This window comes from Erinaceus europaeus, chromosome 9 (genome assembly GCF_950295315.1).
Source record: "Erinaceus europaeus chromosome 9, mEriEur2.1, whole genome shotgun sequence".
Taxonomy (NCBI): domain Eukaryota; kingdom Metazoa; phylum Chordata; class Mammalia; order Eulipotyphla; family Erinaceidae; genus Erinaceus; species Erinaceus europaeus.
The window spans coordinates 94,186,303-94,199,890 of NC_080170.1; the positions used below are offsets into that span (position 1 = coordinate 94,186,303).

General features: G+C 38.9%; 1 protein-coding gene across 1 annotated transcript in view; it reads left to right on the forward strand.

Moving 5' to 3' along the window:
* MYH15 (myosin heavy chain 15) overlaps positions 1-13,588 on the forward strand; it is a 184,432-nt gene that overhangs the window by 72,213 nt on the left and 98,631 nt on the right. Inside the window, 2 exon segments of the mRNA XM_016187700.2 lie at positions 4,358-4,535; positions 5,614-5,746. Of these exon segments, the coding sequence (XP_016043186.2) occupies positions 4,358-4,535; positions 5,614-5,746 (311 nt within the window).

Genomic DNA, 13,588 nt, shown 5'->3' on the forward strand with positions numbered 1-13,588 from the left:
AGTGGAGACCTTGCAATATACTAATTATGGTACCTTTATTACAAACCGAATCATTGGGAGATTAGTGGTGATGCAAAAACATGCTTTCATGCCTGAGACTCCAAAGTTCTATGTTTGGGCCCAGGTACCACCATAAGCCAGAGCTGAGCAGTGCTTTGGTGGAAATGAAAAGCTCCGCATTAATCTAGATACCCTGTATGCATACAAATAGTGTCCGTATATTTGATTTTTATTGTTCACAACACGTATTTTCTTTTTTGTAAATAATTTATTTATCTGTTCCCTTTTGTTGCCCTTGTTGTTTTATTATTGTGGTAGTTATTATTTTTGTTGTTATTGAAGGCATTATTGTTGGATAGGACAGAGAGAAATGGAGAGAGGAGGGGAAGACAGACAGGGGGAGAGAAAGACACCTGCAGACCTGCTTCACTGCCTGTGAAGTGACTCCCCTGTAGGTGGGGAGCCGGGGGCTCAAACTGGGATCTTTATACCAGTCCTTGGGCTTTGTGCCGCCTGCACTTAGTCTGCTGCGCTATTTATTGCTCGACTCCCCACAACACTTACTTTCTGCCTGACTACTGGCCATAGCAAAGTAGCCTTCATCCCAAAGCTTAAGCCTGAATATTTTAGTTTTCACCATGTATTCAAAGCATGATGTGATTCATTCTGTGAAATCAATTTATTCTGCCAAATTAATTACTTAATAGAAATGTGCTGTGAACTTATATTTTAGTCATTTTGGGAGTTACTATGTAACAGTCACATGAAAATCCAGTCAGAGGAATCACCTCGGTACTCAAGGAACTCAATATAATTGAAATATATCTTAAGGTTAAGCCTTTAACTGGTATTTTTATTAAACAAGTAAATTAATTTAGTAGCTTTTTGCTTTCATCACTTTCTTGTTATTGCTTTGATTAAGGAGCACTTCCTGCCCTCATATTATGAGAATGGCTGGATATATGACACCCAACATAGGACAGATGAGATTGACAGCAGTCAGTCACATTTAGTTACATGTAGGAAGAGGATACCAGATGCAGACAAGGCCACTTGGTACCTTTTCTTAGAAATAGAATGAATAACAGGGTTCATTGGAGGTGGGTTTTTAAGTAACATTAAGGTGAGATGAACACTAGGAGGAAGTGATTGTCTTGTTTGAATGATTTTGAGGGTTGTCAGAAAGTTGCATTACTCATGGTCTCCTGGAGAAAGGAGGTTAGTTTTCTGGGGTATCTTGCCTAGAGAGAATAATGAAGAAGGGAATTTGTGGTTTTCCCTAGATGTCAAGGCACTCATACTATTGGGCCTTAATTTTAGGCTTTGTTCCACATTACTGTGTATAAGAGTTTGAATTAAGTGCTGTGGAAGACTTAACATTTGTTATAAATAGTACTTGCCTTTAGGATGTATGCAGCCAAGTAGGAGAAGTGTAAGTCTAATAGATGTAAAAATATGTGTCAGTATAAATACAATAATGGCATGGGCAGAGGCACATGGAACTCAGAAGAGCAGAGGTCGCTTCTGCCTCTCTGCCTGTAGGAATCTAAGAAGACCTGGTGGGAGAGGTTCAATGTTAAGGAATGAATAAAATTTCTGCAGGTGAAGAGAAAGACTGAGCTGATTGAAGGAGTGGCAGGAACAAAGGTGTAGAAACAGGAAACAACATCTCTTAAAATGTCAGTTAGTTTAGAGATAGAATATACAGACGCAGTTAGAAGTAAAAAAAAAAAGGTTCAAATTTTGAAGGGATTGGGAAGGGATTTTAATTCATATCTCCCTTACATTTTAGCAGTGGGTCTGTGCTGAGTGGCGGGGTAATGTTTTGTCTGAGGGTATATATGATGAGTGGGAGGAAATGCTAAAGTTAAGGTGGTCAGCAAGCTGTTATAGCAATGCAAGTGAGAAACAAGAGGTCCCAAGTCAAGGCAGCAAAAAAGAAAATAGTAAGAGAAGGTGAAAGATGTGAGAAAGGAGGGTGAGTTGAAGAGGGAGAGGTTACAACACTAATATTCTGAATCTGGGCAACTGATTCAAATACATTCCTATGTAGTATAAGATAATTGATGCTATGAGGCAGAACATAATTACTTTTGTTTCTCCATCCTATTTGGAAATTAATTTGCTGAAGGGCCTCATGTTTATTAGAAGCTTTGCAATTCCTGAGCACTAGAAAAATGGAAAAGACCCTGAAGATATAGTGATCTTCCCCCACCCCTACCCACCCTCCACCCTAGTCTCAATCGCTCCTACATTTTGCGTTAAAACATTTACATACTTTGTGTAAAATTCCATCATCCCTAAAGGAAGCCGACTTCAGTAATATCCTAGAGAAATAGATATTTTCTTGTTTTGATGCTGTGGAGCCTAAACCCATGTCTGATTATAGCACAAATTGTCTGGAAGAGTGATTGAAGACACTTCAGAAATACTTGTGTGGTCCATAAAGAAATACAAAAAATACATGTAAAAACATAAGAAGCCTTGATTTCCCTTTGTGTGTGTTTTATAAAAACTTTTAAAAATATAAAAAAGTACTGTTGTCCCACTGGCTTTTTTCTTATATGGATCATATCCAGAACTTGGTTCACAGATTGTTTCAAGCAAAAATTAAATTTAATCCTTGCTAAAATCTCCAAAGTGGGGGTGGGGGGTCAGATGGTTGAGCGCACACATTATAATGTATAAGGGCCCGGGTTCAAGCCCCCAGTCCCCAACTGCAGGAGTGGGGAAAGCTTCATAAGTGGTGAAACAGTGTTGCAGGTGTCACTCTTTCCCTCTCTATCTCCCCCTTCCCTCTCAACTTTTCTCTGCTTCTATCCAAAAAAAATAAAAATATATTTATAAAATTAAAAAAATATTTCCAAAGGTCTTCCATTATACTTAGAGTAAAATCCACTTGTCTTCCCTGAGAGGCCTTTGGGATTCAACATTGTTTACCTCTTATTTTAATCTTGTACATAGGTCCCAAATTCACTAACTTTGCTGAGTTTACACTTGCCTCTGGCAGAACTTCGAACCTGCCAAATGTAATCCTGCCTCAGGTTTTTTGTACTCTGCTTTTCTCTGCCTAGAGAGCTTGTGCTCACAGTCCTCTAGCATTCTCTCTGTGATGCTGGGGAGCAGCAGAGAACTTCAGCTCCAAGTTTGTAATGAGATCACAAGGGTAAACAATGAATCTTTTCACAGATTTCTTTCTCTTTTCTTTTAACACAATATGCAGTAAATTATAGAAGGTGCTCAGATAAACCATAGGCTGAGGTAGGTATTCTGACTTTGATAGATTAGGCTATGTTGTGATATTTGGTAGGTTATGAATATTATGAATATTAAAATTCATTTTCCACTTAGGATGGGTTTGTCAGGCTAAGTTGAAAAGATCTAGGGGCCAGGTGGTGGTGCACCTAGTTAAGTACAAGGATCCAGGTTCGAGCCCCCTGCTCTCTGCCTATGGTGTGGGATGCTTCACAAGTGGTTAAGCAGGTCTATGGGTGTCTATTTTTCTTTCTCCCTCTCTATTTCCTCGCCCTCCTTTAATTTCTCTATTTAATAAAATGAAAAAAGGAGAAAGAAAGAAAGGAAGAAAGAAAGAAAGAAAAAAAAAAGAAAGAGAAAAAGAAAAAAATGCCTGCCAGTTGCAATGGATTTTTAATGCTGGCACCAATCCCCAAGAGATAACCCTGGAGGACTGGAGGAAAAATAAATAAAATAAATCTATATATGGTACTTTCCATTTATTTTTCTCTCTTTTCTTCTTTCTTCCTCCCTCCCTTTTCCCTTCCTTTCTTCCTTCCTTTCTTTCTTTCTTTCTTTCTCTCTTTCTTTCTTTCTGTTAGAGAAAGAGACCCCAGTACTAAAGATTCCTTCAGTGCAGTGGGTTTCAGGCTTGAACCTGGGTTGCAGGCAAAACAACAAGCTAGCCTAGTGAGCTATTTTACCAGTCATGTAGTAGTTTTCAGAATTTACTCTTCAGAGGATTTTACTGTCAACTACTTCACACACAGCCCCCATTCATTCTGTCTTTACTTGGCATGATTTCTTTAGAACACTTGTGTGAAACGAAACTGACCTGTGTTTACTTTCCTATTCTCTGTCTCCTCCATTAGAATGTAAGCACCTCAAAGGTAGAATGTATGTGGCTCATTCCCAACTCCTGTTGGTGTCTGGTACCTAGTACGTATATAATAGATATTTACTATATGGATAACTTGGTTGTACATTGTCATAGACAACTCTTTTCTTGTGAACTGATAAAGTAGGTTTCTGGGAAAGAATTGACACCGACAGCCCCACCCCCCACACCATGTTATTTCTGTTCTTTTTTTTAAAACCTGCTGCTCACAATCTTCTTCAATAGGCCCATGGGCATCCTTTCCATCCTTGACGAAGAATGCATGTTTCCTGAGGCCACAGACATGACTTACAAAACCAAACTTTTTGACAACCATTTTGAGAAGTCAGATCACTTCCAGAAGCCCAAGCCTGATAAGAAAAAATATGAAGTTCACTTTGAGCTTGTTCATTATGCAGGTGTGGTAAGTTACCTCTTACTCAGCTTTGAATTTTCCTATCTCAAATGCTTTCAGTTAAAGTCCATAAATAATATTTAAGTAAAAGTTTAGAATAAATGAAGAGATGGACAAATCTCAATTCCAGAATAAAGGTGGTATAGCTTTTTGGCACTTAGGAAATAAAATAGCATATTGTACTATTATACTGCAGAGGTTAAAATAAAACCTCAAAATAAACTCTTTCACCCTATTTCAAAGTAAGTCATCTTTGGAAGGTCTTGGAAACCATCACAGTCAAGGGCTTTTCTTCATTTGTTCTTCCTTTTAACTTAACATTGTGTGAAAGAGTCATTTTGATTGATCTTTTGATTGAAGATTTTTCATAAAGAAATCATCAGTGTCTCAAACTGCAGCCAACAAAGGTTTCCAATGACCCTCACTGCCTCTCCTCATTTCCTGACTGATCTATGTGTGTGTGTGTGTGTGTTTTTCTTTTTTAGGTGGAACATTAAAAGAACGGATAAAGAATAAGATAATACTTCCACCTAAAAGTGACCTGCCAATCATCCAAAAATATCCTTGTAACCCTTTTCTTTGCTACCCCTGAATATTTACCATAATGATATTTACAGTAAAATACCATTATAATTGCTAATTTTTGCAGTGTTCAGTGACAGATTATTTTGTCTTGCCTATGAAGTAGTGCTGATATTAATTACATCTACTGAAAATGTCATCTAATTCTTTTTCTTTTTTCTTACCTCTTTTTTTCTTTCTCTTCCCTTAATAAAAATAATAAAAGCCCTTCTGGGAGTTGCTTCACAGATGGTGAAGCAGGTCTGCAGTTGTCTATCTTTCTCTCCCTCTCTCTGTCTTTCCCTCCTCTCTCCATTTCTCTCTGTCCTAACGAAGATGAAAAAAAAAAAAAAAACTCCTCTGGATTGGACTTTTGGACTATTTTATTATTCTGTATATCAAACTGATTTAAAGTACCCATACAATTTGAGGTTTTTGGTTTTTTTTTTTTTAAGGAGTGGATAGGTTTCTGTGTTAATGTATGCATCCTCTTCTTGTCTTACCTGAATTGCATGGCCTTGAAAAGGTGCCTTATAACATCAGGGGCTGGCTTGAAAAGAACAAAGACCTCCTTAATGAAACAGTCGTGACTGTATTTCAGAAGTCATCCAACAGACTCCTGGCAAACCTTTTTGAAAATGTTATGAGTACCAACAGTGGTAAGTTGAACAATCTTCTCTGGTATTTCAGTTTCATAATAGTATCTGTGGTTGCCTCAGCTCTTATAAAATCCCTTGTTTCTTTCCTATGACTTTTGTGTCTGCTCTCTGTGGTCTGTCATCCTCTCTTATTAGCCTTTCTGTCCTCAGGCTAGTGGTTCTTCAAGGGAATGATACTCCCAGACAGATATATTTCAAGCAGCCTGTCCCAGCCTGCCTTTATCTTCTATTCATCCTAGTTATACAGAGAGCAGCAACATGTTCTGCTCAGTGACTTAGGAGAAGTAACAGTTCCTCTGAATATTTATTTGTCAAGAATCTTGAAATCTCCTTTATATGTTTTTGTAGTATAAAAATGTGGGGTTAGTAAAAACTCTATGAGGGCAGGGATAATGTCTGACTTGTTCAATTGTATTTGCTTAAATATGGAGCAAATTCATTTTGTAGTAGGTAGTTCATAAATACTGATGGACCAACTAATCACTGATCATATTCAGTGTTTATAACTTATAAAATACTTTCATATACATGGTCTTATTCAATCGTTGCACTCATTCAGATACATACAGAGGAAACACCCTATCTTAAAGAATGCACAGACTTTACTTCACAGATCTCCTGTTAAAAGAATAGTAAGCATATTATTAGTACTTTTTAAATTTTCTTTGTCACCAGGGTGATTGCTGAGTCTTAGTGCCTAAATGAATCCACTAGTCCCAGCAGCCATACATATATTTTTCTTTGCTCTAGATAGATATCAGAGACAGAGAAGAGGGTAGGCAATGCAGCTCTGCTCCACACTTGTGAAACTTCTCATCTATAGGTGCGTTCATGTGGTAATTTGAAGCTCAAACCAAGTTCTCCACATATGGTAATGTCTATAGTCTACCAGGTGAGCCACTTGCTGGCCCTGGCATATTAATTTTTTTTAACCAGAAAACTGATCCACTCTGGCTTAAGGTGGTGTGGGATTGAACCTGGGACTTCGGAGCCTCAAGCATGAGAGTCTCTTAGGATAACCATTATGCTATCTATACTGCCACCCCCCCCCATATTGTGCTTTTTAAGAACAAAAATCTGCGGAATCAGAACATGAAACAGTGTGACTTCAACTACTCAACTCACAGAAATTCAAGACAAAAGCTTTACTAAAAACATTTAAACAAAGAAAGGAAATGATTGGCTATAATTTAAAGTCTAGTTTGCTATTTGTGATAGGTTGTTCTTAGCATTAAGATTTTGTAACCTTGCAGCATTTATAGACATTGCTTTTTTTGTTTGCTTATATATATGCTACATCAGTCTAATGGTATCCTTGTTTATATATATGCTACATCAGTCTAATGGTATCCTTGTTTAATTAATTTAATAATTTAATACTAGTAAATTGCAATGTCAAGGTAAGAACAGGACTTCTGCTTGAGACTTTGGTATCCTCTGTGCTCTCATGATTTTCCAGAAGTAAGAGAGAGAGAGAGAGAGAGAGAGAGAGAAGAAGAAGAAGAAGAAGAAGAAGAAGAAGAAGAAGAAGAAGGGAAGAAGAAAAAGAAGAAGAAGGAGGAGGAGGAGGGAGAGACTGGCTATACACATTGAGTATACAGCTAGACTTTGCACTTTGATTTAAAGTTTTGATTTAAAGGATTTAAAGTTGATGAGCCCAAGTTGCTAATGTCAATCTCACAATTGGACTGATGCTAGTGACAGATGGAAAAGTCTCCAAATTTCATAGCAGAAGTCCAGATTGATGCCCGTGCCTTCAAGTGTACTTTGTGAGGTCTATGCAGATTTTTAAAAATCAAAAGAAGATGGAGAGATGGCATACTAAGTAGGGCTCATATCTTACCATGTTTGAAGTCCAAGGTTCAAGCCTTGGACTTGAAAAAGCCTTGAACTTAGAGAAAATGGCATGCTAGAGAAGTTCTGCAATTGGTGAAATACTGTTATGGAATCTCTCCCTTGCTCACTGTCTCTTTTATTTATTTATATATGAAATTTAAAAAAAAATGGCCTAAGAGTGGTGCAGTCATGCATGAGTGAGACCCCAGCACCTCTCTTTCTGTCTCTCTCTCTCTCATGCACACACACACACACACACACACACACACACACACACACATGAAATGATTCCATATACTCATTTGAAATCTTTAAAATGTTCTTCTTTCTCCTTTGAAAAATAGGATTTATGAGAAAATATAAAAATATGGAGCTAGGGATATAGTATACTTGTTATACAAGTGTCTTATGTGTTTGAGTGTATGAGGCTCCAGATTCAATTCTTAGCATCACAATAAGCCAGAGATGACCAGTGCTCTAGTATCTCTCTCTCTCTCAGTAAGATAAATAAATAAAATATAAAAAAGAAATAGAAAATATGACTGGGGCTGGGTGGTGGTGGACCTGGTTGAGTGCGCATGTTACAATGCATAAAGACCTGAGTTCGAATGCCCAGTCCCCACCTGCAGGGGGAAAGCTTCATGAGTGGTGAAACAGGCCTTCAGGTGTCTCTCTGCCTCTCTCCCACTCTATTTTCCCCTTCCCTCTCCACTTCTGACTGTGTCTATCCAATAAAGATAAAAAATGAAGAAGAAAATGTGATCAATTCATGCCATTGGGGTAAACTTTTTTTTTCCTTTTAATTTGATAGGACAGAGAGAAATTTAGAAGGGAGATGGAGATAGAGAAAGGCAGAGAAAGATAGACATCACAGACCTGCTTTACTGCTTGTGAGGCATCCCTCCTGCAGGTGGAGTGTGGGGGTTTGAACCTAGTTCCTTGTGCGGGTCTTTGCACATAGCACTATGTGCACTTAACTGGGTGATCCACCCTGGCCTCGGGGTAAACTTTTATAGCTGCTGTTTAAGCAGATTATTGACTTTGACTTCCTAACATTCTACTCTCTTATCTTAATATCTCACTTCATGTTAACTCCTAGACCCTTTAGGTGGATTGGGTCTCCTGATTGACATAGTTAGGAAATGGAAAGAGAATTTAGCACTTTCTGGCTTCGTCATCCAATTATGACATAATTCAAAGACCTGTCTGAAATCTCATTGGCCCTGCTCAAGAGAAGACTGAGAAATGGAAATTATTGTGTATGGACCCTGAGAATCTGCAGGCAGTGCATTTGTCCAACTCTAATAGCTTCTAAAGTGCCTCTGAGAAGTCTGTTAGACAGTGGCCACATAAGCTTATGGCTCCCAGATGAGTGATTCTCTGATCATAAGAGATCAGAGAGTGGTTTGGGCAGAGAATTAGAGGGGAAATCATCTTTTAACTCTTCAGGGTATATTCTGTATTCTTTGGAACTTGAGGATTTGTCCAGAATATCCTTTTTAAAATTATAATTCTTTAAGTAACCTTTGAAAACAAGAAAACAAGCCACCAAGTTTCTAACTCATCTGAACATTAAATTAGTAATATTTTCTTTCTTTCTTTTTAACAATTTTTTTTCTAGGGTTATCGCTGGGGCTTGGTGCCTGCACTACAAATCCACTGCTCCTGGAGGCTATTTTTCCCCTTTTATTGCCCTTGTTGTTTATCACTGTTGTTATTGCTGTTGTTGTTGGATAGGACAGAGAGAAACTGAGAGAGGAGGGGAAGACAGACACCTGCAGACCTGCTTCACCTCCCAGAGGCCACATTTTCCCCTTTTGTTGCCCTTTGTTGTTGTTGTTACTATCATCATTATTGTTGGATAGGACAGAAAGAAATTGATAGAGGAGAGGAAGACAGACACCTGCAGACCTGCTCCACCTTCCAGAGGTCATTTTTTTCCCTTTTGTTGCCCATTGCTGTTGTTGTTATTATCGTCATTATTGTTGGATAGGACAGAGAAAAATCGAGAGAGGAGGGGAAGACAGAGTGATAGAGAGAAAGATAGACTACTGCAGCTTTGCTTCACTGCTTGTGAAGTGATTCCCCCTTGTGAAGTGGGGAGCTAGGGGCTTGAACCGTGATCCTTACTCTGGTCCTTGCGCTTTGCGCCATGTGCACTTAACTGCTGCCTACTGCCCGACCCCCAACAGTAATATTTTCTTCTGAGGAATATGAGTACTTATCACTAAACTTGTGATTATTTTTTCTCTTATTTGATAATACAGAGAAGGAGGGGATATACACACACACACACACACACACACACACATATATAGAGAAAGAGAGACAGAGATAGAGATGCCTGCAGACATGTTTCAGCACTCATGAAGCTTCCTCAATGCTGTTGGGGGCTGGAGGTTTGAACCTGAGTCATTGTGCATGGTAATGTGTGTGCTTAACTGAGTATGCCACTGCCTTGCTTGCTAAACTTGTAATTATTTAAAAATTTATAATAAAATGTAGGTGGCATTGCTTTTTTTTTTTTTAAGTAGAGAGACTGATGTATAAAGAGCTCTAGTACTTCATTAAGAGAACCTGGGCATGTCCATAGTATATTCTTTAACCTTTGTGACATCTTCTTTGATACACTTGCTACTTAGATGCAGAGATTATTTGTTTTACTTATTGATAAATGGGCCCCTTTGCTCCAGATTTCATACTGGTTTTCTTGTTGCACATTTTTATGAATTAAGTACTACATAAAACTTTACCTAAGATCCTAGGTTCAATCCCTTGCACCACCAAAACCCAGAGCTGAATAGTGTTCTGGTGTCCAAAATAAACAAATAAATAATAGCAATAATAGATTATACTGCTTCAAAAAATGAAAAATAAACATAGATTATGACAGCAATTCATAAGTGTTTCCTGAAACAGACATTAGAGAAAAACTAATAAGAAAGAAAGCCATAGAAGTTACCAATGATTTTCTAGAAAGAGAAGCCATGCCAACATTCTCGTGTTATGTTTCTCCCACTATTTCTTTTTTTTTTTTTTATTTAAATTTTTAATTTAAGAAAGGATTAGTGAACAAAGGCATAAGGTAGGAGGGGTACAACTCCACACAATTCCCACCACCCAATCCCCATAACCCACCCTCTCCCATGATAGCCTTCCCATTCTCTAGCCCTCTGGGAGCATGGACCCAGGGTCGTTGAGGGTTGCAGAAGGTAGAAGGTCTGGCTTCTGTAATTGCTTCCCTGCTGAACATGGGTGTTGACTGGTCGGTCCATACTCCCAGTCTGCCTCTCTCTTTCCCTAGTCAGGTGTGTCTCTGGGGAAGCTGAGCTCCAGGACACATTGGTGGGGTCCTCAATCCAGGGAAGCCTAGCCAGCATCCTGGTGGCATCTGGAACCTGGTGATTGAAAAGAGAGTTAACATACAAAGCCAATCAATTTGTTGAGCAAACATGGATCCCAAGATTGGAATAGTGGAGAGGAAGTGTTGGGGAGGTACTCACTGCAAACTCTAGTGTAATCCTGCTTTCAGGTATATATTTTGCAGTAGTTTATGGATACGTGTGCACATACGCTCTCTCTCACAGAAACTGGTGTATGTCTAGGTTATGGGACTTTGTTAGAAAGTGAACTACCTGAGATGAAATTAGAGTGTACTATAAAAGGAAAGGTCTCACCCAAGTAATGAAGCTGAAGGGTTGTCATTCCACACGTGAAGTCTCTGGATACACTCTGAGGTGAAGCATGTTGAGATGGCAATCGTTGCGTTGGTTAGGTTGTGATCGGCGGATGCAATATTATTTGGTATGGATTGGGAGAAGCATACGGGAAAGTGAGCCCTATCCAAGGGTGCCAGGACTGGGGGAAGTAGGGGCTCTATAGTGAAGATGTGAGGTTCCTGCTGTCTTAGGGTTCAAAAAGACAATCAATACTTAATATTACCCACACATTATTTGTTAATTGGGTTAACTTTGAAAAGTCCCTTTGTTATGGTTTGCTGTACAGTACCCAGTATCTTGTATATAGCTGTGCTATTGGAAGCTTCTAATCTACTTGGTCTAGGCTTTTGAGAGAGTCCGCATATCAAATACGTAGCCTATCTATTAAAAAGATTCAGTTTGTCTTTTGAGAACCTTTGAGACATACAATTGATTTCCCCCTCTCATATTAATTAACTACTGATTTATATGTCTACATTTTGCTAGGAGTGTACATAAACACCATTCCCATCACCAAAGGACCGTGACCCATCCCTCCCGCCCATTCCCACCCCCCACTGGCCCAGGAAGCTACATGTCTACCCCTCACCACTGGGTTTTTACTTTGGTGCCCTACTTACAATTTGATCAGGTCCTGCTTTTAGTTTCCCTTTCAAATCTTCTAAGTCAGCTTCTGTTGATGAGTGGGATCATCCCATACTCATCTTTAACTTTCTGACTTAGTCCACTTAACATAATTCCTTCTAGCTCTGTCCAAGATGGGTCAGAGAAGGTGAGTTCATTGTTCTTGATAGCTGCATAGTATTCCATTGTGTATATATACCACAGCTTTCTCAGCCATTCATCTGTTGTTGGGCACCTGGGTTGCTTCCAGGTTTTAGCTATTATGAATTGTGCTGCTATGAACATAGGAGTACACACCTCTTTTTGGTTGGGTGTTATGGAGTCCTTGGGGTATAACCCCAGGAGAGGAATTATTGGGTCATATGGAAGGTCCATGTCTAGCCTTCTGAGGGTTTTCCAGACTGCTCTCCACAGAGGCTGTACCAATTTACATTCCCACCAGCAATGTAAAAGGGTTCCTCTGTCCCCACATCCTCTCCAGCATTTGTTGCTGCTGTCCTTTTTGATGTATGCCATTCTTACAGGAGTGAGGTGGTATCTTAGTGTTGTCTTAATTTGCATTTCTCTGACAATCAGTGACCTAGAGCAGTTTTTCATATGTTTGTTAGCCTTTTGGATCTCCTCTGTGGTGAGTGTTTTGTTCATTTCCTCTGCCCATTTTTGGATGGGGTCATTTGCTTTTTTGCGGCTAAGTTTGCTGAGCTCTTTATATATTTTGGTGATTAGTTTCTTGTCTGATGTCTGGCATGTGAAGATCTTCTCCCATTCTGTGAGGGGTCTCTCTGTTTGTTTAATAGTTTCTTTGGATGTGCAGAAGTTTTTCAATTTGATGTAGTCCCATTGGTTTGTTTCTGCTTTGGTCTTCCTTGCAATTGGGTTTGATTCATCAAAGATATCCTTGAGGTGTAGATGGGAAAGTGTTTTACCAATGTTTTCCTCTAAGTATTTGGTTGTTTCTGGTCTGACATCTAGGTCTTTGATCCATTTGGAGTTGATTTTTGTTTCTGGTGAGATAAAGTGGTTCAATTTCATTCTTCTGCATGTTTCAACCCAGTTTTCCCAGCACCATTTATTGAAGAGAGCCTCCTTCTTCCATTTAATCCTTTGGGCCCCCTTATCAAAGATTAGATGCCCATAGGTGTTGGGATTTACTTCTGGGCTTTCAATTCTGTTCCACTGGTCTGTGTGCCTATTTTTGTTCCAGTACCATGCTGTTTTGATGATGATGGCCTTATAATATAGTTTAAGGTCTGGGAGTGTGATGCCTCCATTTCTGTTTCTTTTCCTCAAGATGGTTTTGGCAATTCTAGGTGTTTTCAGGTTCCAGATAAATGATTGTAGTGTTTGTTCTATTCTCTTAAAGAAGCTTGGTGGAACTTTGATGGGTATTGCATTAAATTTGTATATGGCTCTGGGGAGAATGTTCATTTTGATGATATTTATTCTTCCAATCCATGAGCATGGGATATCTTTCCATTTCTTGGTATCAGTTTCTATCTCCTTGAGTAGCGACTCATAGTTTTCAGCATACAAGTCTTTCACTTCTTTGGTCAACTTTATTCCTAGGTATTTGATTGATTTTGCTGAAACAGTGAATGGGAGTGATTTCTGGATGTCTTCTTCTTCAGATTTAGTGTTTGCATAAAGAAATGCCACTGATTTT